We start from the raw sequence: 25,930 nt of genomic DNA, 5'->3' as shown, positions 1-25,930 counted from the left end.
GGCTGCTCCGGGCGTTGCTGACAAACTTCACTGACAGCACAGAGAATACCGCCCCCTTTCGGCACAAAGTAAAACCCCAAATGGATTTCAGGCAGACGGACTGGGGCGAAAGAGCAACTCGGTCAGCCTCAGCAGGAAAGAAAATGACGCGAGGAAATCGTAACAAATCGCTCATGCTTTTTTATTTTGTTTTAAATGGAAAGTGCTTATTTGCAGGGAGGGAGTCAAAGATCGCAAATTGTAGCTCGCTGATAATGCTGCGCGTAAAATCCATTCCATGTTTTCTCTGCGCCGCTGCGTGCGCGCTGCGTGCGCGCCTGCCCGAGTGCGTGCGCGCGCGCGCGCACAGCTGAACGCAATGGAGGCGACAGCATCGGGATTGTTGTGAAGGGTCTGACGATGGCCCTCGTCTTGAGATGAAGCTTATTTGAATGAGAATGACGGCCGAGCGGAGGTGAAAGGCGCAGCGGGGGATGCACGCGCACGGTGGCAAGCAGACGCGTTCGCACCGGGGAATACGTTGAGCTTCTACTTTTGGAATTGCGCGGCAGTGACAGCGCGACACTCAACGAAGGAAGGTGGAGCTGCGAGCTGCTGTAGGCGAGGACACCTGCACGCTGTTTTTTTCTTCTTCTTCTTCTTCTTCCTCCTCCCTTTTTTGGGGAAGTGTTTGCGCAGCCAACGGAACTCTATGGGGATGAAGGCGGAATGTATTTCCTGTCCTCTTTTTTGCGCCTTTGGATGACCGGAAAGTCACTCAATAATGCTCCATCAACTAGTTTAACGTGTTGAGGAAATGATCGTTTAACCATGTGAGTTATTTTCTTGGAGACTTTTTCGAAGATGTGCTGAGCTTCTGAGGCAGGACTTGGCAATTCGGCCATGTTCCTCCTGGATGGGAACTGTACTGAAGGGATGGAGAGAGGGACGGCTCAGAGGAAGACAGTGTACCGCATCTCCCTCACGCTGGTGAAGAAGGAGACATTGGAGGATGGGCAAGATGCGTCGGACAAGCCAAAAGTGGGGAAGGTGAGGGCCTTCAGGCACCAAGCTTCACTGGAGGCCCAGCGGAGTGGCCTGCTAGAACAAGTGGAAGAAGTGGAGGACGAATCTGATGATTTGTCATCGCAAAGCCACATGAGGAACTTCAGGACGTATAGCACCGGCCAGCTGGAGCTGGGGAGGCTCAAACTGGCTCGCAAGCAGCAGCTCCAAATGACAAAGAAAAAAAACGCCGCGTCCATGAGTTGGCAGGAATCTCCACCTAGACTTGAGGAGAACTGTGCTAGGACAGACTCTCCTGGGAATGTGGTGAGTAGCGGCGTGATGAAGATGAAGAAACTCTTCAAGTCAAAGAGTTTGGAGAAGAGCCCTGAGTCATTCGACCACGGCGGGACGACGCCACACCTAAACGGAACGTCACCTCCGAACGGGACACCCGAGACGCCACCTCAGCGGGAACCCGCCGGCCTGCTGCGCCGCAGCTTCAGCTTTCGACACTGGACAGGCAGCGAGCGGCCACGTTTGCAAGCGCTAATGAAGGACAAACAGCAAAACAGTTCTGCTCGCACAGATCTGGAATCGGCAAGCCCGAAGGTCAACCAAGATGGCGAGTTCCAGAGCCCCGCCGCCCGCCCTCGCCTCGGCACCATGGAGAAAAGCCGAACGCTGGAAGTCGGTGCCATCCTGAACAAGACGGACCCCGTGTTTGAGCTCAGCAGCTGGGAGAGCGCGCACGGCGGGAAGAATCGCACGCTGGACAACAGTGACCTCCAGGTTCTGGCCGCGCACAAGGACGGGGCGGCGCTTCGGAGAGGAGGACGTTCCGGTGAGAGGAGGCTGCTACGCTTCTTCAGCGGCATCTTCTCCCGCAGGGACGGGACCGGTACCTGGACGCCGGTGGGGAGCCCCGGCGCCGTCCGTTCCCTCCGGCACAGAACCACTCCTCTGCAATCCAGCACGGAGAGCGTGAATGGAAGCCCAGGCGGTAAACAAGCATTTTGTTTGTGTGTGTGTTTGAGGGGGTTGATGTGTGTTTGTTTAGGACAGGAGGGTGATGTTTGGTTGAAGCCGCCCCGTTGTTTGCCTTTCATTACTTGGAGCTACACGGAGTTCATATCTCAAGTGCAAACACGGGGCGGCTCAGGTCGAAGAGGACCCCATCCGTCCGTGCATGTGAGGAGGTGACAACGTTGAGATAACCAGCATTTTCCAGACACAAGTGGAAATAAACCGAAATAGCAAAAATGAGGTCATAAGGGAAGAGGAAGAGCCCCGAGATGGGGGACGCTTCGCATTCGAAGCCATGTTTGGGCATCTTGAGAAAGTCAAAGCTGCCAACCTTTTCGTACGGGTGTTCACTTTTAGCATCGTCGGGTCAAGGCGAGATAAAAAGCCGCTTTCCTCACTCGGATCGTTCAGAAGTAGAATTCCAAGAAGCCTTCTGTCTGCCAAATGGCGAGCAGAAAACATTGCTGGTGACAGGAAGCAGCTCGCCATGTGGTGTTGATTTACACTGTGTGTGTGCTTCGAGTCACACGGTTCCCATCTTTTGCTCTCGAGTGTCATTTTAGATCCACCAATGACTTTGTAGAATAGGATGCCATAGAAAATATTAGAAAAATGTTTGTCATTCAATCACTGAGCGACAGTGGAAAGAATTGCTCCCATGCAGCTGGAAAAACAGGCTCCACAAACTTTTTTTTTTTTTTTTTGAGTAGGTTTATTTACAACAACAGGCCATACGATGTAAGTTTGGACTTTTTAGCGGAACATGATCCGTAGTGACCTAAAAAAAAAAAAATTAATCGAGAGACGTGTTCAGGTGTGAGTACGATTCTGCCGGTATGTGTTGAATCGCCCCGAAATATTACGATCCGCCAATACCAAACCGCTTTAGCAAGACGTCGCCAAACTGGACCGTTGACCTCCCCGCCCGATGCAGGTCAAGGGACCCGACCGCCTTCGGGCATTGGGGAAACACGGCCGCCACTTTGACGTGGAAAGCAGAAAAAGACACTAAGTTGAGAGAATGTGACACTTGAGTGTCACTCTGCTGGCGTGTGCAACTCTGGCAACCCCTGACCTCAAAATCTTCCCAACGGGCTTGATGAACCCTGACAGGAAATCTGGCAAGTGAGGGGCTTTTTTTCCCCCAATGCTCCAAAGGGCGAATATTCTCCACAAAAGCATTTTAGTGGGATAAATGTTTGAGCAGCGAGCGTCCTGTACTGACCCCCATTGGTGTGTCGATACAGTATGTTGTTGTTGTGTGTGTGTGAACGAGTGTGTATGTGTGACCTACATCCACAACCATGCAGAAGTAACGTGAGGCGCACATGCACACACATCTGATCAGAAAGATGAAGGCATCCTTCCCTTATTCGTAATTTCATATATACAGTATCCTTGACAAAAAAAAGCGAAGGGTGGAGAGTCTCTGTCAATGAATAAATGAGCCACATGGCATCCTTCATTCTCGATGGTTGTCCATTTTATTGTTTTGCTATTGCTACAATTTTCAACTAAAATAAAACATGTGGCGCCTCAAATTATTGTTTCCAGATAAGAACTCCAGGCATTGCAGTTTTTCTATGTTGTCGACGATTATTTGCGTCCAGTTCGGTTACGTCACGCCTTCCTCGTTCTGGAATTCCCACGATTCGCTTGATTACAGGTACGAACGTGATTGGACGCGCAATCGCTCGTCCCGACTTAGCTAACAATTAGCCATCTGCCGCAGTTATCAAGTGGCTTGCCAGAGGTTGTGTGGAGGTCAAAGAGTGTGAAGGGTATGTCTGTGTTGGTCACCCTCCTCCCCCTCACCACCACGTCCTCTTCAGGACGAAATTAGAGCTCGTGGTGAGCGTACGTGAGGCTTTGATGAGCAGGTGTGTTCAAACGATGGAGCGGGTGCCATTCGCTGGCCCTGTAAAATTGATTTTATAATTGAAAAAATAAAAAAAAAAATTCATTCTTTGAAAGAAGTTTGGACTTCCCTGGCTTAAAAGCAGGCAGGAACCCAACGATACTAGCATTAGCTTCACCTGCAACACGTCAAACCACTTGAACGCGCCGTTAGCCGCTTAGATTCTATAATACGTTTATTTGCGTCTGTACACTTTGTTTTCGTCGACGTAATAGTGGCCAAGCCGTGCTGGCGTGCAAACAACGCATCACCGAAATCCACCCCCTGCTGCTTAAAGCTCTTACTGTATATAAAGCTCAAATCCACCCAGGTGATGAGATCACTCTCCCTTCTTCTCTTTGTCCGCCCTTGAGTAGCTAACGATCGGAGGAAAAAAATTGCTTTACACCCTCGCCGTCATTTGCATAGTGAACCCGGTTACCAGCCGGCCAATGTGTCACGGTGGCTCGGTTTGATTCGGCATGAAATGAAAACGGCTAGCATGGTGCCAGCTGTGTGCGTGCAAAGCTGGTGGGGGGGGGGGGTGGATCTGGTGAGCGTCGGCATGATATGTAGGTCAGACTGTATTTATGCATAGGAGCTGTTTCTTGACATCCCGCCGAGTCCTCCCGATTGCTTTTTTAACACCACGATCGGTAAAAATGTCGTTTGTTAGCCACAAACCAAGCAGCCTCTTTGTTGGGTTTTCTCGTCAATCAACACGAGACGCTCTCAGCTCGCCACAATTGTCGTGCCAGTTTGTTTCGTTTTCTATTTTCAAGTCACCTGGATTCCCTGCGGTGCCGGTCACAGATCGGATTTGGGACCGCTTTAAAAACGGTGCTGCCATTTTGTGTGCATGTAGAGGTCAAAGTTCGATTCTATTATTGATGTTGTAAGCTCTGTAAGAGGTCAATAATCTGCTTCCTCGTAAAATTTCGCACAAGATTTGGTTTTTGGAAAATCCTGCTTGGGATTTCCCACCAAAAAAATGTCACAGACTAAAATCGTTAAATGATTAAAATCGTTGCGGGCAGAACGATGTCCTCTTTAATGTTGCTAATATGAGAACGCATCAATGCAAATGTCCCTAAAAACAGGAAACAGCTGAATCAACATCCTGCCTGGCAGCGAGCGGGCATCTGTGGAAACCTCTACAATGTCCTCCTATGTGTTTGGATTCTCCTGGATTCCGTCCAGACTGATAAAGATGAACGTGTGGAAACTTGGCCGCAGTCGTCGTGAGGGGCGGGAAAACCATTTGAATCGGAACATCGCTTATAACTTGAAACCAATGGAACTGAATCGATTGGTTCCAGTTTAAAATATATCGGGATACATTTCGTATCATATGAATCTAATTCCCGAATGGAATCGTTCCACAAAATCCTCGGGCCGTCAGCCCCCCCCTCGCGGGGAGCGAAGGTTTAGTGTAGCGTTACAAGTTTGATGTCTCAAAGCATCTTGGCGTGCATCACTCCATAAATGATGGATATTTGTAGGTCAGGGCATGTTCTAGATATTTCCTGGAATGGTCGCACGAGTTGAGAGTGCAAGCCGGGCGAGCATCTTCAGTACCTGGAGGGCTTTTAGCACGTCTCGCAGATTGCGGTTAATGAATTAGTGAGAAGGTCTGGAAGGGGTGCGGCCTACTGGCCTACTTCGTGTATGTGGACCGACGTTTTCTTTTTAAGTAGACACGCATGCAAACATTTTTAAAAAATTGTGTGACATCACCAAAAATTTAATTCAAAGTGGAAAAATATTTTAGATCGCAATTTTTTTATTTGAAGTGCAAAAATATATATGTAAAGTTATGCATTGCTCATCCCCTGACCCAGCCTCGTCCAAAATAAAAAAATAAAAAATGCAGCCGAGTCCCAAAATATCTGAAAAAGTTCCATTCAACATGGTAAATGAAAGGAGCCCTTCTCTGGTCCAAAAATAAAGTCGAGATTGTACAAATCGGATCTCAATAGCCTTGTGTTCGCTCCCGATCGACAAACGGCAATTTGGCATCAAATCTGCTCGTTTTAGTCGGGGTTACGCTCAAAAGTATTTTCCACAGTTATATTTAGAGGCAAGTTTCAGTTTTGTGATTTGTCGTCATTTATTTCCATGGAAAGATTCTCCGATTGGCAGAATATTCGATGCTCTACAGTTTTTGGTGGTGTGCGAGTCCATCCAAAAAATGATGCCTTGACACAATTTATTCAGTTGAGTGCTTCATAAAATGCTTAACTTTTTTTTTTTTTTTTTTTTCTCGTTCAGATGCATTTGTGAACAGCCAGGAGTGGACTCTCAGTCGCTCTGTGCCGGAACTCAAAGTGGTGAGCTGCCCCGACACAACTCCCCGCCCCAAATGTGTGACGTTTCCTCTTTATTGAAAATAAGGTGCTCTCGCTAACAGGGCATTGTGGGTAACCTGGCCAGCGGGAAGTCGGCGTTGGTCCACAGATACCTGACAGGAACGTACGTCCAGGAGGAGTCACCCGAAGGTACAAAGAGAGAAGTTCTGGAATTTCCGAACTGCAACCTGCTTCTTTATACCCTTATGGCTCAGTTAATTTGATTATATTTTTTACTATTATTATTATTATTAATGAACTTCATGGTAGTCTCCACATCTGACCTATGAAATTACCAAACAGTAGATCAGCAAAACTGTCTTGAGTACACACTCGTAAAGAATTTTCATATCACTCATTTGATTAATTTGGTGATCAATAACTTGCAAAGAGTAGCCTCGACGCTGTTTGTGTTTATTTTTAAGGCTACATGTAGCTGTTGCGGCTTTATAGTCGGGAAATTACGGTAGTCAGAAACTTTCCAAAAATGTTCACAGGATAATAACAACAAAAGGCTTTTATTGTTGAAGTTTTAGTTTAGGTTTACTTGATGTACGAGCACAACAATCAACTGATTTATATCTCACAGCTCGTAATTTGGGTCAGTCATAAATCGAGGCTCGCCAACTGGAGGTCAAAACCTCTGACGAGGTTTTTTGACCGTAACTGTTTTTATTTCTTTCGATGAGAGCATGCATCACACGCCGGCCAAAACCTGGGGATATTTTGGTGTAAACTTTCCCGTTTCTGACCGCCACTTCCAGTATTCTTTGTACTCCTCCGCTGGGGGAAGAAAAAAAACTCACAAGCTGCACCTCCCTGTCTGCCAACATCTGTGCTAGCTTTTTGTCTTAAACCTTGTATGAAAAAATCTCAAAGCAGAAGAGCCGTAATGTACCAAAAGGTGGGCACCCAATCCTTCATTGCAGACTCCGCCCCTAAGAAAAAATTTGTCTCAAAAGGTCTCAAAGACCCCCCCCCCCCCCCCAACTAACTACTAGCCAACAGTTTTTTGGCTCTGATGAAAACGTGATCATTTTTTATGGATTTGATTCGCGAGTGTGCCGCTTCAAACTTTTGCTGCGCCGTCGCAGGGCCAAAATCACTTTCTGTGTTGTTTTCAAATTCCTGGAGCCTAAAAATATGCCGTCGTCTCCTCCATTCCCATGCCGATTGATTCAGAGCTGAGACGGCGGCTTTGCAGCAACCACAGTGCCACAAAGCCGCTAACCAGAACTATTCTGAGGCTGCACACCCCCGCCGGCAAAGCAGTAGCGGCTCGGCTCGGCGGTGTGTTCACGGACGCTCAGACAACAAAGTATCGCGGGCCCAGCGGCGTGCGCAGCTGATTGAACGTCTTTCACCGCCAAGCGTGTGCAAATCAATCGCACATTTGGAAGCGAGCGGCCTTCTCTGAATTCACAAATGGAAACGGCGTGGTGCTTCCTCATTTTTAGAAAACGGCAAATGACAATGTTTTCGTTTTCATTTGAATGCATCACTCTCAAACTTCTCTTGCTAGCCAGCCTAAAGGTGGAAGATTTGCTCTCTTCACCTTTCACCTGTGTTTTTTTTTTTCCTCCTCTCTGTCTTCTCGCTTCTCGATATTACTAGCTGACGTGGATGCAGGTAACTATCCTCTTCTCCTTCCTCTTAAGTTCAACACGGTTGCAGCAGCCTGACGACGACAGCTTGGATTCCGTTCGATCACCTCGTGAATTGGTTCTTTAAGACAAACCATCCTGGTGTCAAATTAACTACACCGAAACCCCAAGCTCAACTCGTCGGGATGATACAACCGCCATCTTAGTTTGCTCTCGGTCCCCGTCTCATCATCATCAGCCATCATGAATGATGAAGTAATCTTTCCTTGGCCTAGCCAAACATCTCCTGATTAGAAGTCGCCAACACCCAATTTCATCCATCCAATAATATTCCAACTAAAGTAGTTGATCTAGTAGCCCAGTTGGCTCAACGGAGGATGAGTAATCTGATGATGTCATGCGCAAAATGCTTCTTTTAGGTGGACGTTTTAAGAAGGAGATGGTGGTTGATGAGCAGAGTCACCTGCTGCTCATCAGGGATGAAGGCGGCCCACCAGAGGCTCAGGTAACAATCGATTTTGTGTAATCTGCCCACGATGTGATGAGCCACATTGTTCATTGGCTTTTTTTTTTTTTTTTTTTCCATCTGCAGTTCGCTCTGTGGGTTGATGCAGTCATCTTTGTCTTCAGTCTGGAGGATGAGATCAGCTTCCAAACCGTTTATCATTACTTCAACCGTCTCGCCAACTACAGGAACGCTGCCGACCTGCCCCTGGTCTTAGTTGGCACGCAAGGTCTGAAACATTCATCCACAAACGTGTTGCAATTATGTTTTTATGATGCACTGCTGCCACCTAGTGGAGAGTTCTTGGAGCCACACAAAGGGCATCAAACAGTACACTACAGCGTTATCGTGGCCTATTGCGTTCCCCTGATGGAGTTCCCCAGATCAACATCGTAACTCACTTTATTCATTCTAATAATTTCTTTATATTAATTTAGTTAAATTAGCATGCCCGTGGCCCCTGTAGAAACAAGCAAAATGGATGATTAATTAATTATCTTGACTGAAGAATGTCAGAGCACTTTTATTTGTTGGTTGGTTGGTTGGTTGGTTGGTTGGTTGGTTGGTTGGTTGGTTGGTTGGTTGGTTGGTTGGTTGGTTGTTTGGTTGGTTGGTCATCTCGAAGAAAAATTGCTGTACAATCTTGTTGCTTTGATTCTTAGCTCTCACTTTCGCCAGCAGATGGCGCCACATAACAATTTGTACTGCATCTTAAATCGACACGACTGTGACTTCGGCATTGATTAAACAGTGCCTAGATGTTCGATATGAATGCGTGAATGACAAAAACCATAAATGAATTTTTGAGTTTGGATCAATTCGCTGATATCGAAGGTGTTTTCCACAGACGCCATCAGCTCGTCCAACCCGAGGGTGATTGACGACAGCCGGGCCCGAAGACTGTCCAACGACCTGAAGCGCTGCACCTACTACGAAACGTGCGCCACCTACGGCCTCAACGTGGAGCGAGTCTTCCAGGACGGTGAGAATCTTGATTGCAGAGTCCAGTCTTGTGGGAAGGTCACATTCCCCCGCCGCACATTCGCCAACTCTTAATCGCCCGTCAATTAGGGGGGAAATTGACCCGCTCAGCTATTTAGCTCTAACCGAACAGCAATTAAGTTTTATCATAGCGAGGGGAGCAAGGCAAGGAGGGGCGCTGCGAGACGAGAGCCTTCCCCGGGCGGATTCATAAAACACCGACCCATTAAAGGACAGGCGCGCCAGGTCCAGACGTGGCGGGCGACTATTCCGTGGACCACATCTGCCGCGTCCATACGTTCGCACAATCCTGATCCTCACTAAAACTTACGTTTGCAGTTTATGTGTCCAACTGGGCTCCGTCCATGTTGGGTTGTTTCGAAAAGTTTAGAAAAAAAAAATCTGTCCCCTCTTGAACGTGATTATTTGTGAATGCATGTTGGAGATGATGTGACTTGGCTTGTGTCCCTTTAAAAAAAAAAAAAAAGGAACATTTTAACTATTAAAAAAGCTATTTGCGAGACCGTCTTAAAATTACAAATCAACATGGATGAGAGACAAATTTGATCCGTCTTGTTGCCATGGCAGCCACTGTGAAATTAGTGCCTCGTCATATTTGAAAGATTTTTTTATTTTTCATTTGCCTAATGCTTTGCCGATTGGCTTATTTGTTTTCGTTTGTGACTCCTCGTGCGAGCGCATTAGACGTGTAATGAGAAGTGAAGCCTCGTCCGGTTGGGAGAAGTGACCTCTGCGTGAGGGAGGGAGGGGGCAGGGGCGAGGTTGACTACGCTGTGGTCCTCGTCCATCAGCGTGCTAATTTAATTAGCCTAATTACGGCGACATGAGCCTCAAATGCACACACACACACACACGTCTGTGGCTTCGTCCTCATCTGTCAGAGTGTGGAAGGCGAGCACATCGTTCACACTCTCTAACAAGCTGAGATGAGCACTCGCTAATGTTCATCCAGCGCAACACATACACACGTGAGGTTCACCTGCAGGCTACACATGTGCTAGCTATTCGGAGAAGTCGACCATGAAAACAAAAAGTTGTCCGCTTTGTTTTTGTAATTGTGTGGTTTTTTTTTTTTTAAAGTTTGTGTTTTACCGGCGCAACTTGCGAGATGATATTTTTAAGCATTAAATGTCACAGTTGAACTCTCCAGACTGCGGAATCAGCGGCTCCGCCCACCAGCCCCGACCACCATCTTTATGGGACATTCGGCCATAAATCTGATAAGAGCGCCGACGTTAACGCAAGCGCTCGCCTCTCGCATCAGGGTTGTGATTGATGGCGAGAGATAAATTGTTAATTATGAAGTTAAATGTGCGGTTTAAATGTTTAGCGCATCCTTATAATAACTGTTCTTAAAGTGGGAAGTCAACTCTTAAGATTTTTATAATATGTGCATGTGTAAGCAAAAAAAAAAAAAATGCTTAACATTATATCTGGAAATTTTTTGTCTCATCCATCGGAAAATACGTCAGACAAACTCGACAAGTCGTAATGGCGAGTGAAACTTGCTTTGCCAGCTCCGCCCCTCCGAGATGTTCTCTCAGCGTCTGCCCTTGGCTCGCCCCGTGTCAGCGGGAGGTAAATGTTTACGATTGGGCTCCTCATCAACCAACTTTAACGAGTTCAATTAAAACAATCGTCCGCGTTGATTGGTTCAGAGTCTCGGTCAAGTTTGAACTCGTCTCCTTTCGAGCGAGCGTGTGCAGCGTTCGTCCACGTTCGCCATGTTCTACTTGCTGACGGGTTTTCTTTTGCCGCAGAGATGGACTGGCTTTACTTTCACGGCCGTGGTCAAACATCGATATCAAAAATATCGTTTTGTATTGCAGTTGCTCAGAAGATCGTGGCCTCTCGGAAGAAGCAGCAGCTGTCCATAGGCCCGTGCAAATCGCTCCCAAACTCGCCGAGTCATTCGTCCATCTGCACCACCCAGGTGCCCAACGTCCCGGTCAACCAGGTCAGTGAGGCAGCACGTCACTTTTTCCACATATTAAAAAGTCATCTCGAGGGCTGCTCAAATATCAAAAACATGAATCATGATTATTTTGGTTTCGTGATTATTCAAACGATTGTTTATTTTTTGATACATTTGTTTGAAACGTGGTAATTGTGTAAGTTCCTTAATGGACCAAACGTCTAAAAAAAAAAAGTTAGAACTAGGTAAATGTACTGTATTAATTCAAGAATATAAACAAACATTGTGGAAAAATAATGCGTATTAAAATAAATTTTTCTTACGATGATGCCAGTTTGTAATCGTGGAGTGTAATAATTGTAATTGGATCGTGACAGCTTAAGTCATTTCAACCAAAAATATTTGAATTTGAGAAAAAAAAAAATCAGTCCACATGAGATTGAATTGCAGCATTAATTGCAGTCATCACAAAAAAAAAAAAAAAATGATGAAGAATGTAAATGTGATGGTGTAGTATTTTGGACGTGGAATTGTCCTCCCTTTCAATACTTTCACATTATTACGTATATCTTAATTTCGACTGTCCGTTTTTGATTTTTCGTTTTTTCCAAAATGACACCGTGATGTTTTGTGTAACGGCCCAAACTGACTTTCCGAACGTCCGGTCGTTTCAGACAAGTAACGGCGGCGGCAGTTTGAGCGACTACTCGTCGTCGGTGCCGTCCACGCCGAGCACCAGCCAGAAGGAGCTGCGCATCGACGTCCCGCAGAGCACCAATACGCCCACGCCCGTCCGAAAGCAGTCCAAGCGTCGCTCCAACCTCTTCACCGTCAGTTTGCGCTCGGGCGGGCTCCTCCACGACACGGTTAGCATTCGCCAATGATCATCCTCGCCTCTCTTCCACAGTCGAGGAAGACCAGCGAGACGGACAAGGATAAAAAAGGGCTGGAGGCTCGCGCCGACAGCATCGGCAGCGGGCGAGCCATCCCCATCAAACAGGTAAGACTTCCTGTCTGCGAGCTCTTCATTAAGAGTGAAATCACACACACTTGACATCAATTAGAGCGCCGAGCTCTCCCGGGTCCTCCGAGCGCATCATTAGGAGACGGGCGCCGCCCCTCCCTCTGTTCCCCCACTTGATCGCCCACTTGACGCCGCCGTGTAGCACTTCAAGCTGCTTCCTTTGCATCCTTCGCCCTCTCATCTGCAGCTGAGCGCTTTGGCGCCCGCCGTAGCGTTTTTCAAGGCGCGAGAGGAAGGGGAGGGCGAGCGAGACGCCGCCGCGGCGGAGTCGGCGCTTAATTTGCGGCCGTCGCGGCGGCAACGGCGGGCTTTCCTCCCGACGAGCATATCAGGCAATTAGCGAGCGCTAATCATGACCCTCGTGTCGGCGCCGCAGCCTCGTTTGTAATCTCTTAATGAACAAATTGCATCTCTGATTAGGGGACGTCTCACCGGGAGAGAGAGCGCCGGCGAGACGGCAGCGGAGGCGTCGCTCATTTCTTCCCGATGGCGTTCCCGGCGTCTTTTTGGGAACCCGTGATGTAGAAAATGCGGCTCGGTGGGCAGAGTCCAGATTTTTGGCGGCGTTCATTTTGAGTCGGAGTAAACACTCGGTTTCGAAGAGGAGCTATCTCCAAGTCCACGAGTGTAAAACAAATGTCGCGCGTGTCCGTCATTATCTCCGTCGAAATGAAAGCGGCCGCTTGATGTCGGAATCTACGTTTCTCTCCGTCGTGTCCCGCCGCGCGTTCGCCCGGGAGGTCAAACGAAACGGCTCGATCGGGCGCCCTCGCAGGAGCTGTCAGTCATGAAGATTAGAGGGGAAATCAATGGGATGAGGTGTTTGTGGGAGTTTGAACTGGGAGAGCTTACCTGTCAGCACTCCTGATCTCATTAGAGCGACTCCGGGCCACTCGAGGTGACGGCGCTTCAGCCCGCCTTCTTCTTAAAGAAAAGCGTTTTTTGGAGTGAGAAGCTCGCTCATTAAAAATACCCGTTTGCAGTGCTCGGGTCGCAGGAACAGGAACAGTCGGGCCTAATTGGTCCCTCGCACCTATTATGTTTACACACTTGGATTTTTTTTTTTAAGCATGCACATTTATCCGCATATTAGCGGATGAGGTCGTTTTGGTCACGCTATCGTCGCTCAGCCGCAGGGAGGTCAAATCCAACTAGTCGGAGGAAAAAAAAAAACGGACTTATCGTATTTCTGATTGCTGTTTTCCTTCAACTGTTGGCAAAATGATGTGTGGTGAAATATTCTTCCGCTATGAGTTTCTGCAGACCTAATGGTGAGTGAAATGTCCCGCTGAATAATAAACCGTGGGGCCATTTTTTTTTTTTTTTTTTTTCCCTCTCCCCTCCTGGAATGCAGCGCATGCATCCAGCTTTGTTTACTCCTCCACATCTGCTCCACTTCGCTAATTAGCCGCTAATTGGCGCAGAGAAAGCAAACGGCTCACTCCAGTCTCTTGTCAGGCAAGTTCACCGAGGAGTTTGAGGAACTCGTGACGGACCGACAAACTCTCACGAAAAAAAGGAGCCCGAGGCTGCCGTTGAGAAATGTCGGAGACGCACGTTTGGGATTTTGACCAATCGTGCCAGGATTCAAATAATTACAAAAAAACAGGGAAACCCGTAAATATTCCAAAAATGACGGCAACTCTGAAGGGAAATCGTGTTGCAGGTCAACGACATTACCTGAAATCATAATGGCAGGAGCAGATCGCGGCCGGATGAAAAAAGCAAACCGGTGTCAGTCAGCATTAAGTCGTGTGTGCGCCTTGCAGTAAGGAATGATTATGAATGATGTCTGATGAAGAGAATGCTGACGGGAAGAGAGAGGGCCTGGAGATTTCCCTAATCATCTCATCCTCTATGACATACTTTCCCCGATAACAATATTTCAATTGAATAAGATTTTTTTTTTTTTCGGATTAATATTATCACTTCCGTTGTGACTGTTCGCCCAAAATAGAAACAAACTGATAAGAAAACAAGACGAGAAAGTGAAAATGGAAACCTTTGGACGTACCGGTGAATTTTTGGTGACCCCGCCCACCGATCGTTCCGAATCGTACACGCGGCGTACTTCCCGACACGGGACGAAACTCTGTCTTGGAAGGAAACGATTAGCGGCGTAATTGGCTCTCCGTGTTGAAGCCGAGCACGGGGCTGGCTGGTTTTGACAAGTGTGCTCGTCCCCTCTCGGCGCCTGCTGCTTTGTCAGGAGTTAAATTGCATGGTTAATTCGGATGTTATTTACCCTGTAATTCATTAGTTTGGGCCGCCATTGGCGACTCGCAGGCTGTAATTTCACGCTTGGCAATAAAAGATGTCTCATAATCTGCTTCATTTAGCAGCCAAAGAATTTAATGAAATTAACTGTGGCCCTAATTAAGACGGTGAATATTAAAGACCTGCTATCAAGGCTTTAACGAGGGTGACACGATCCGCATTTCGCCGGATCCGAAAAATATCATTTCCCCGTGAAAGGTTGTCACTGCTCGGAGCCATTTTGGCCATGATGACATTTTTGTCACGCGCGCTCACCCCTGCAAATGAGATTTTCGCAGGGGGCGTCGCTCCCATTTTAGTCGGAGGAATAATTAAAGCGTGGCACGCCGGCGTCAATCAAAGAACATACTCATTACGCCTCATTTCCACTTTTTGTTTGCCACGGGCTCGTCGCATGATGACCGCCGCTGGCCCGAGGCTCTTCGTGTTTTATGTCTGTTAATACACTAAAACTAACTAACCGCTGCGGTAAGCTTTTTGGGTTCGTCATTCGTGACTCCCGTCGCTAAATTGAAGGATTTCGGGGGAAAGCAGCCCTGAGTCAACCTTTTTTTTTTTTCTTCCCAATCTTCAAAATCTGTTTTTAGCACAGTGATTTCCAATAAAGTTTGTAAAAGTTTGATCCCGTTCCGCCCATCACATATCAACCGTTTGGCCACGCCGCCCGCAATCTCGCCGCGAGCACACACGCGCTGTCTGAAAGCATGATGGATGAGCTTCGATGGCCGGCGCGATAGCGGAGGCAGCGTCCAGCTTCCCTCCCACCCACTGTCACCCCCCCACAAGTCTGCTGTCCAAGGGTGACACCTCCAATTTAGCTCCCTGCTCTTGTGGGATTTCCACGAACAAAAGGGCCGCGGCCCCTCACTGATCCGTCTGCTCTGTGCAAAGCGTGTCCCTACTCTGTCTCGGCCGCCATCGAGCGCCGCCTCCATCTCCTTTTGGACCCGTCCATTGTGTAAGCAACATCGGGGTGATGGAGGGATTAAATACTCTATTAGTTAAGAGCCGACCGGGAAAGTAACGTTACTGCTTCACACAAAAGAAGCTAGCATGATGTCGCTAGTAGCACTTGGTCTGGTTAAAGCCATCCGAAACGTACTGCTTTTAAAAAAAAATATATAGTCCAGCTCTAATATCTAATACAGGGGTCACCAAGTCCGGTCCGCAAGAGCCCCTGTCCAGTTTTAGATGCAACCCCACGTAGTAGGGCCATACAAAACTGCTCAGATATTTAAAAAAGATGGATGGTAATAAAAAATTGCTAGCAATTTCTCTATTTTCTAAAAGTGAAGACAATTTACGATTTTTATTATTTGACACCTGAAGTCGATGCACAATTTGTTTCGGCGGGGCCGCACGAAATGACGCGGCGGGCCGTATCTGGCCCCCGGGACTTGCCTTTGACACCCATGAGATTCTAGTCTAACCAATAAATAATAATTACCGATTCTTAAATCTTGGGCTTAATTGCTAAGTCTCGAGAAAGTTGAACATGAAAATTGCGACGTCCCAGTTTTGTGGAAGGTAGCTCAGGCCCATCCAACATCTTTGTCTGCCGCACGAGCCTCAGGTACCATGCGTCATCTAATGAATGACCTCATCGCTCAGCCCCCCCGCCAACAGGCGACCTTTGCTAAGCACTACTTCTTCTCAGTCTTTATTCACCGTCCGGCTTCCTCTACCTGAGCTTAACTGTGACGCTCGTCATTTGCCTTTGGACATTTTTTGGGGCGTTTAACAAATGACATCATCTCCGCCATCTCCCCCCCCCCTCCCTCCCCCTAGCTATCGACCTTTTCCTAAGCACTAGGCCACAATACTTCACGTGGCGGGGAAGTGCCAAGTGAGTATATCCGAGGACATATTTATTTCCCCGCACGGGGGACCTTGCGCGCCGTCACGACAGCCCAGGCGGCTCCCGAAGGCGAATCGTGCCGCGTGTGTCACCGAGCCCGTAGACGCGCATAATGAAACATGTTAGCCGTCGGCGTTCGGTTAGCCTCATGCAAAGCGATCGCGTGTCACGCGTAGGACGGATGACTCAAACGAGTCTGATAGCTCCTGTCCCAAAAAAGTCTTTCGGAGAGGCCAACGTGAGGAATGTTAGCAGTGGAGCACTCACGACCCAGGTCTCGACAATCTTCTGAATATTTCTGAATCACCTTCCACGTTTGGTTTCGATCCGTCCTGACTAAATCGGGTTTTGCGGGTTCAAGCCCAACATGACCTCAAAATAAATAAAAATTGGGGGATTTTTGTACGATCGGTTTATCAAGTCATTCCACATCTTGGTAAAGTGGACCTGATGGCTTCACTTGAATTGTTTATTTGGTTTTTTTTTTCGAGGATGTATTATTTCTGATTTCACCGCGAAGCGCCGGAAATGTTGGGTCACCCCGCTGCCCCTCGCTCCCTCAACCGCCGGCTCTCCCAAATTCATTTCCAGCTCTTCCCTCAAACACCGGTTGTCTTAATCAAAGCTGAGCGTTGAGAGCAGCGCCTCGTCTCCTCCTCCATGGGTGTTGCCGCCGCATGCCTCCCCCCCCCTCCCCCCTCCCCCTCCCTTTACGGCTGGACTCTATTAATATCCTGTGTCGGCGTGTTAATGTTGTTGAGGTCCAGTGGAATGACACGCGTGGCAGCACGGCTTTAATTGCTAATCAGTGGACAGTTTTATCCGCTGCCGCCGCCTCCCATTACCCCTCCGTCACTCCTCCCCCTCGCCGTGCCTTTTTCTCCCCGCCATCTACGCGACCTTCGTGCTCTCTCACCTAATGAACGGAGCACAAATGAAGTGTGGGCGGCGGTCGCCCGGCCTCGCTGCTCACTCAGCCGCGGCTGATGCGCGTAGGAGCGGCGAGCAGAGAAGCGGCGACGTTAACAAGCCTGAAGAGGGAAAAAGTCAGACAATTAAATGACGCCGGGCAATGTCGTAAGCTCGTTAAGGCGCTCGTGTACGCCGAGACGGACAATTGCGTGATTATGGCACTAAATGCACTCGTTAGTGGATGTTTTTTGATTGAAGCGTTGTCTCTTGACTGAACTACAAGATTTCTTTTTTAGGGATGGGGAACATTTTGAATGTAAATCTCACTCCTACATATATCTTCTGTAAAGGCAGATTGCAGTGTCGCGTAGGCTAATCTCTATCCTTCGTCCCGAGGCAATTTGTAGCAATTTGTTGTAAATTAAAGAAAAATTTGAAGATCTGACGCTCATTTATGACCGAGATAGCGAGCAATAAATCTTTTGTGCAAGTGTGTGCTTCCTCCGACATGGTTGTGTCCGCATCGGGCAGTCACGTTGCATGTTTGGCTTCGATACTCAATACGTGCTCGTCTCCAGGGTATGCTGCTGAAGAGGAGCGGCAAGTCCCTCAACAAGGAGTGGAAGAAAAAGTATGTGACGCTGTGCGACAATGGGCTGCTCACCTACCACCCCAGTCTCCACGTAAGACATGCGCACACACTCACTTGAATTCCTACTCGGCTAATTTAAATGAATATAAAATGTCTATTTATGTATTTATTTATTAGGTGAACATGATTAATAATATAATAATAAATAAAATGTCTATTTAGTTAATTTATTTATTTATTAGGTCAATATAATGAATAAAATAATAAATAAAATATTTTTTAAATAATAAATATAATTAAAAGAAATGTATTTATTTATTAGGTGAACATGATTAATAATATAATAAATAAAATGTCTATTTAGTTAATTTATTTATTTATTAGGTCAATATAATGAATAAAATATTTTATAAATATTTTTTAAATAATAAATACAATTTAAAAAATTTATTTATAGGTGAACATGAGTAATAATATAATAATAAATAAAATGTCTATTTAGTTAATTTATTTATTTATTAGGTCATATAATGAATAAAATAATAAATAAAATATTTTTTAAATAAATACAATTAAAAAAATGTATTTATTTATTAGGTGAACATGAATAATAATATAATAAATAAAATGTCTTTATTTAGTTTATTTATTAGGTCAATATAATGAATAAAATAATAAATAAAATATTTTTTAAATAATAAATACAATTTTAAAAAAAATTAACACTTTGTCTCACGCTCTCTTGACACGTTTCAACTGTGAGCATCAGTCACGCTAATTCTTCCCAATTTCAGGACCCACGAGTGAATTAACACGATCTGCCACCATTGCTTTTTTTCGTTCTGTCATCTGTTGGCGTGCTTGTGTCACTTGATGTCGGAAGCCCTCCGGAGCCGAGCGACTGCACCCCGAGGTCGTGGGTTCGATTCCCTCTGGCGCCTTCTCCTGACACACTTGAGCAAAGCTCGCGCTTCCGTCAGCGATTAGAACGGCTGATGCAGTAAATTAGTGCGAAAAGTCATCACTTAACACATGAGTACACGCAAAATGCCCGGGGCACAAAAACACTGGTTTTCCTGAGAAGCTCGCCGTCAATTAGCATGTTTGCAGAGGCTAATCGGATGAAACTCAATCAGCGCTGCTAATTGCCATACTATGTGCAAAGAAATCACATTAATGTCGCTAATTAAGCGGATGGAAACAACGACGGCTTATTGGCGGCCGGGAAAGTGCGAGGCAACTCTCGCCTTTGTCAAGTCACGATGGAGTGAGCCCTTCGTCCTCACCTGTAGCCCCGCCCTTGACTCCGCCTCTTTTAACATAACAGATTTTTTTTTTTTTTAATTTGTCTTTTTCATGATGTCTCCATCGATCTATGTATGGATTCATCTGTGTCAGCACTTTTATGCGCACACACACATTTCTACTGCGGCCACCTGCTGTTGATGCATCCAGTCGATACACATCGGGGCCCGGACGCCGAGCAATCGAGAGGACAACTGGGCCGATGATGAAAGTACCCCGATGCAAATGGAGACTCAATTACCTCGGTCAATCTGTTGGCGAAATGCGCGTGCGTGTCTTTGTGTGTCGGGCTTTACCCAGTGGGCTGCCGGCTCGATGGCTCTCCAGTGGCTTGTTAAGACGCCATCAAGAGCACTTGGCTTTCAATTGGCCTTTTGTCAGCCCCGGACAAGAAAGGAAGTGTGTGTGCGAGTGTGTGAGGATTAAAAGGTTCGAAGCAGTCAAAGTAATACAGAACGCCAGACGTAACGACATCGATGTAAATGTTCTACCGAATACATTTTACGAATCAATTTGTCAACATTAAAGTGGCGAAGCACCTCTCATCTCCAGCAAGCTCCGATAATGCCAAGCCTCCTCACCATGGGGTTGGACCGGGGGGGGGGGTGAAGAAGTGCCCCTTGTTCCTCCCAAACACATCAGAGCAGGCCTCATGATCAGTAGCATTGCTCCTCTTTTGAGTTTGGACTCCACTTGAGCCCATCTAAAGGGATTAGTGCGGTTTTTGTTCGTCACAGTCTCGTCACTATTCAAATACAAATGTAAGGGTCAGTGGAGGTTTTTTTTTTTTTGTGTAATCCCTTTCAGGACTATATGCAGAACGTCCACGGGAAAGAGATTGACCTACTCAGGACCACGGTGAAGGTGCCGGGTAAACGGCCGCCGCGGGCCGTGTCCACCTGCGCCGTCATGCCCAGCCCCAAAACCAACGGGCTGACCAAGGATATGAGCAGCCTGCAACTGGGACACATTCCAGGTGAGGAGAAGGGGGGGTAGACAATTTGACATCCTCGAGAATCAACATTTTCATTTCCGACTCTCATTGAAATCAATAAAGGCAGCTGGAATGGAGGTTGCGAGTGATGATTAGCACCTGACAAAAGATGTCGTAAAGGAGACACGCGTCTGTTTGTTAAGCACACACACACACACTCGCGTTCAGGAGGCCGAGCTAATAGCATGAATATTCAGTGAGGCGTACTCGTGTACTAATTATTGTCATGAATATTAATGCAATCAGAGACGGAATCTACTCTGCCAGCACCGAGAAATGAGCTGCAGTCGGTGAGGAAAGGCTTTATGGGTTGGGGGGGGGGCTATTAAGAGAGAACGAGAGGTCAGGAGGAATGATGTGAAAGGTCAGATGGAGGAATCACACCCAAATATTAAGTCGTGTCACACACAGAAAGAAGGTTCCCTATTGTTCCTTCCCGCCGAGATTTGATCAAAAAACGATTTTGTGTCTCGACAGGTTCGGTGAGCAGCAGCTCGTCGGTCTCTCAGATGGCGAGCGGCATAAGCTTGATGTCCTTTAACAGCCGAGGCTCGGACGGCATGGGCGGGCACCAGCGCTCGTATTCCGTCTCCAGTGCCGACCAGTGGACCGACGCCGGCGTCATTGCCAACTCGGGAATCGGCACAGGTTAGTAACCACAACGATTCAAAGAAATAACGATAGCCGGTGGGATAGTTGGAGTCGCTTAGACGTTTGACTTTGTGGGGGGCAAGCAAAAATAAGACTACGTGAAAAAAATTTATGGTCGGTGGGCGGAACTGAGCATTAAGCACGTCACGTGTGACAATTAGCATAGCACGTCAATCCAGGCGATATGAAAAAAAAATTGTATTTCCATAAAATAGTTCCAACTCATTTTCTCAAAATTTTTTCTTTACGTCTACTTATTGTTTTGATCCACCTGCCAGAGCGTTAATACCAGTTGTGGACCATGCCCAACACACACACACACACACACACACACCGGAATGCTGCAATGCAGTGACGATCATCTTGACTGACACTGACAGTTACATCTTAAATATTGCCCCTCCAGCCCTCCCTCCTTCCACAAATAATGTTTAAAGGTGTGAAACGATTTCAGCGGGGTGCTCTCACACACCCAACAAGGGCTTTCTCTCGAGCTCTTTCACCCTTCTTTTTTTTTTTTTATACCGTGCCTTTCTTTTGACCTGCCAGCATTTCAGCAAATTTTTTTTATTTCTCCAAATCATTTCCAATAATTCCAAAGTTCCCCATCGTAACTTAAGTTCACCGGAAATGTTCGCAAGGTGTATTAGTGACGTCACGGCGAGCGGACGAAAAGTCACTGCTGATCGTCCCGCCAAGCCGCCGTTGTCCAAACTATTGACGGGCTGAAGAGAAACAATCATGGAGAAAGTCAAGGAGGAAGTCTCCAGGCTGCGTGCTGGTGGGGGAGGAAAGGGGGGGGGGCTTGTTTGATGTGGATGGAGCGCAGCGCGCAGATGGGAGCGCCGTTAATCCACGCCGGTTAATTGCGCGCTCGGGGATGGCATCTTGTCAGCAGAGATAAGTTGTCACATTTTCCACTTGAGCTGAGACTAAACGATTGTAAAATAAGTTATGGCCGTCCTTGGGGCTGTCTGCCGTGTGGCGGCCAGTGAGCTCGTGCGTGCGTGTGTGTGTGTGTGTTTTTACATCTACACACACACTTATACTGTGGCCATGTCAGTGTCACCGCCGCGCTGTGATATTGATGGAAACTGAATGTTATTTTATTCCGCCGCTAGTCACAGCTGTCAGCAGCCGCGATCGAGATGGAGGGCGGAGAGAGACGCCGCTCGTGTTCTACAAATGCGGCCCACCTTCACTTTCCAATCAGCATCATAGTCATGCAGGGAAAAAAAATGTGCACCTTGTCAAGGCTGAATGATTTTATGATTAAGATTTCTAGAGCCTGTAACATTTGTTTTTGTTTCGATCCAAAGTGTCTTCAAGGAATTCTGAGAATTTTTTTCAAATTTGGAAACTTTCCATGGGAGTTCATCGGAATTTTTTGTTTTTTTTTTTGGTTTTGAGTCACAGTTTTTGATTTATAAAAGTAAAAGTCTGATTTATGTTGTTCTTAATGAAAGTATATCTTCGTATTGAATCATACATTTTCAAACTGTGTTTACGATCATCTACATTTCTTACCTATTTTTTTTAACCAATCGTAATCGTCATATTTTTAAATAAAGTGATGGGCATTAAAAAAAATATATTTTTATTCCGATCAATCGTCAAAGTAATCGAGAAATTAATCGATTCATAAAATAATTGTTAGTTGCAGCCCAAATATTTTTCCTTGATTATATTGCCTTCAAAGTCCATTCTCGTAATTTCCATGGAAAGTTTTCAATTTGGAATGTTTCCAAAATTTCCCATTTCCACGACGTCTCATGAAACGTTCCAGCTGTTTAAGGCGCTTCCGTCCGTCTCTTTCCAGACGGGGCCTTGGGCGACTGCATGTCTTCCAGTCCCAGCATCTCCAGTACAACCAGTCCCAAGATGGAGCCGCCGCCATCGCCGCACGCCAACCGCAAAAAGCACCGGCGGAAGAAAAGCACCAGCAACTTCAAAGCGGACGGCCTCGCCGGTACCGCCGAAGGTAACACCGGCAGCTTCCGCCATCGTCCTCGCTTGTGTTTTGACACGTTTTGGCCACGAAGCTCAAAATCTCTTGCACGCATGCAGAACAGATGTGCGAGCAGCCGTAGCAGATGTAACGTTGGCTTCCCCATCGAGCAGCTGACGAGGGAAATTATAGTCGGACAGACAAATTTACTAGTTTGTCTTTTGGTTCTTTTCACCTCCTTCCTTCATCATCATTTCCTAATTCCATCACGTCTCCTCCTCCTGTTTCTGCTCTTTGTTCTCGTTTCATCAGCAACGCTCTTCATCCCTCCCGAGAGAGGCTTAAGTGAAATATTATAAATAATCTGTGGTATTGAAATCTTTTATCCGCCGTGTCACTTCCATTATTCAATAAGCGATTCGTTACAGTCTTCCCAATTTAGCCATTAAGCAGCGAGCGCTCTCAGGCGGCCGCCGGCTCGCCGCCGCTTGTCACGCCGGGCGGGCGGACAGGTGGCTGAAGTATCGTCGTGTCAGAGCGAAGCCCGGCGTAATTCATGAGGGAGGCACGCCCTCTTGTCTCCCAGCTTCCCCTGATTAGACCCGCCGCAGTCAAAATTGAAGTTAACAATTGATTTGGTTACCGGAAGAAGAGCAGGCGTGACAGTTGCTGCTCAGTGGCAACGTTTGGGAACGGTCTCGCTCCATCTCTTGCTGGTAACTTACAAGTAATACATTAAATTATTGTTTAGACGCACACAAAACATGGAGATTGAATAATTAATCGACTATTTTCTGAATGACAAGAATAGACGAACCATTACGACAAATGGACGTATGCAGTGTGTCATTTCTGGACCTTCAAATGTGTTAAGGAGACCCCAAGATCGATAATGCGTCAATTGCTATTCGGGGAAAAACAAAGGAGAATTTGTCAGTGGCAGTAGATGAAGAAAATTTCAGAAAATCCGCAAAAAAAAAAAAAAAAATTCTCTCACAAACCCAAAATATTCTTTAAAAAATGCTATTAAGCTATTTATTCTCTATGCCGTACTGGGTAAAATGTAAAAAAAAAAAAAAAAAAAACAGTCAAATGTCTGGCTTAGGCACCAGGGAGATCTGAACATATTTCAGGGGGGCCCAGTGACCTCCCCGGCCCCCTCTCTAGCTCCGCCAGTGTGAGAAGAAGTCTGCTTATGGAGCTTGATGGATATTAAATAAGTGTTGATTGTCAAATTGTACAACATTTTGGCCAATTATTATCTAATTTCAAACCAATGACATATAATATGTGAGCGTTTGGTTTTTGATGTCAACTGAGCGCTTAGGCTGTCTGTGTGCGGTCCACTTTATACCTGGCCCGTGTCACATGACCTGTTGATCCCACCTCGCTTTTTCTGTGACCGGAAGGCACGCCAAGGGATATCAGGCGACATTATCCGAGCTTTGTGTCCACGTGAGCGTTTGCGTCGCACTATTTTCCAGGTTATTAAAGTAGTAAAAGGCCGCTGATATGGAGAGTAATGACCTGTGTCGCAAAGCAATACTGTGCGCGCTGACATTTAAGCTTTTAATTTGTGTTTCCCCAGGCCCCGTTTGTGTCCCTCACACCTCCCCTCTCATTGCACCTGGCGGCCCGCTGTCACATACACAACAGGCGCACAGTATGCATGCCGCCCCCCCCTCCCTGTATTTGGTTTGTTCTGTTTGTGCCGCTAAAGGTTGCCGGTGTCAGAGTTCACAAATTGCCTCGACGCCGCCTCTCTGCGTGAATGTCGCTCACAGTAGCCGAGAGCGCCGGCGGTAATTACCAATAGCGAGCGAGCGGCCGTCTGGCAGCACTCGGATACGCTCGTCGACGCCGCCGCCGCGCCGTCTCAAAACGGAGGATTTACTCGCAGCGCGAAACAAGGAGGCCCACTTGAAAATCATTTCCATCCGGCGTTTGCGGCACTTTCGGAATCGGCGAATCAAATCGAATATCTCCAAAGATCATTTTCAGTAGTTGGAGTGGTTTCATCAATGTGCTCATGTACTTTTAAGATTTTGAAAATGAAGATGGCCAAGTGCAGTTTGATGCAAAATGCACATTTTATTTATTTCTTTTTGGTGGAGTTCCTCGAATTACTCGTTTCTCTCTTCCCCCAACAGAGCAAGAGGAGAACTTTGAGTTCACCATCGTATCACTTACGGGTCAAACGTGGCATTTCGAAGCCACTTCGTACGAGGAGCGAGACGCCTGGGTGCAGGTCATCGAGGGTCAGATCCTGGCCAGTCTTCAGTCCTGTGAGAGCAGCAAAAACAAGGTGGGTGCTTTTGTGAGCACCTCAGCGACGTGCACTCACGTCGGCGTCCTTCTTCCAGTCTCGTCTGACCAGCCAGACGGAGGCCATGGCGCTGCAGTCCATCCGAAGTATTCGTGGAAATAGCCGCTGTGCCGACTGTGACTCTCAAAGTGAGTAGAGAAGATTGTTTCCTTGAATGAACTCTTTAGATCGCGGGTCATGAGAGAAATAGAAAAAAATAAATTCCAAAGTTGCCACTAATGCTGCCACTTTGCAGACCCAGACTGGGCCAGCCTCAACCTCGGTGCCCTGATATGCATCGAGTGCTCGGGCATCCACAGGAACCTGGGCACCCACCTGTCCCGGGTACGCTCGCTGGACCTCGACGAGTGGCCGCTGGAACTCATCAAGGTCATGTCGGCCATCGGCAACGAGTTTGCCAACAGCGTGTGGGAGGCCAACTCGCAGGGTCACCTGAAGCCTGGACCGGATGCCAGCAGGTAGGCAAACCTGCTGCCCTTTCACTGGAACGCCGGTAGGGGGCGCTGTTTGGGTGAGAGCTATTGACAGAGAAGCAAGAGTACAAATGAGCGCAAAAGTGTAACGGCCGCGGTGGAAATGCAAATGAACATCAATCAGTCCGCCATCGACTGCACACACACACACACACACACACACTGAGCGTATTGACGTGTCATTAACCCTAGTCCATCAGAGCGCTAATGCTTTTATTGTTGCTCATGTTGCTATTTATTTATTAATCTGATGTATGTTTCCCCCTGAAAAGATTAGAGCAAGTCAATA

The 25,930-nt window shown here is 47.0% G+C and overlaps 1 protein-coding gene across 4 annotated transcripts in view; it reads left to right on the top strand.

Annotated features, from left to right (window-relative positions):
* agap1 (ArfGAP with GTPase domain, ankyrin repeat and PH domain 1) overlaps nt 1-25,930 on the top strand; it is a 41,154-nt gene that overhangs the window by 5,940 nt on the left and 9,284 nt on the right. The window contains exons 1-17 of one of the 4 annotated variants that reach the window (XM_088399636.1): nt 239-1,987; nt 6,179-6,237; nt 6,318-6,405; nt 7,870-7,884; nt 8,279-8,364; nt 8,452-8,593; nt 9,212-9,346; nt 11,196-11,323; nt 11,956-12,111; nt 12,189-12,281; nt 17,931-18,035; nt 20,057-20,225; nt 20,721-20,891; nt 22,714-22,875; nt 24,993-25,147; nt 25,206-25,296; nt 25,404-25,626. In XM_088399636.1, coding sequence (XP_088255762.1) covers nt 883-1,987; nt 6,179-6,237; nt 6,318-6,405; nt 7,870-7,884; nt 8,279-8,364; nt 8,452-8,593; nt 9,212-9,346; nt 11,196-11,323; nt 11,956-12,111; nt 12,189-12,281; nt 17,931-18,035; nt 20,057-20,225; nt 20,721-20,891; nt 22,714-22,875; nt 24,993-25,147; nt 25,206-25,296; nt 25,404-25,626 — 3,083 coding nt within the window. In that variant the 5' untranslated portion in view covers nt 239-882. Of the gene's footprint in view, nt 1-238; nt 1,988-6,178; nt 6,238-6,317; nt 6,406-7,869; nt 7,885-8,278; nt 8,365-8,451; nt 8,594-9,211; nt 9,347-11,195; nt 11,324-11,955; nt 12,112-12,188; nt 12,282-17,930; nt 18,036-20,056; nt 20,226-20,720; nt 20,892-22,713; nt 22,876-24,992; nt 25,148-25,205; nt 25,297-25,403; nt 25,627-25,930 lie in introns of those variants that run through there. The other 3 variants (XM_088399652.1, XM_088399644.1, XM_088399662.1) reach the window with 3 other exon arrangements.

This window comes from Syngnathus floridae, chromosome 2, assembly GCF_059516105.1.
Source record: "Syngnathus floridae isolate MCC-2025c chromosome 2, RoL_Sflo_1.0, whole genome shotgun sequence".
In the NCBI taxonomy this organism is placed as follows: Eukaryota; Metazoa; Chordata; class Actinopteri; order Syngnathiformes; family Syngnathidae; genus Syngnathus; species Syngnathus floridae.
The sequence above is the reverse complement of the archived record's forward strand: the minus strand, read 5'-3'. Positions and strand labels throughout refer to the sequence as shown.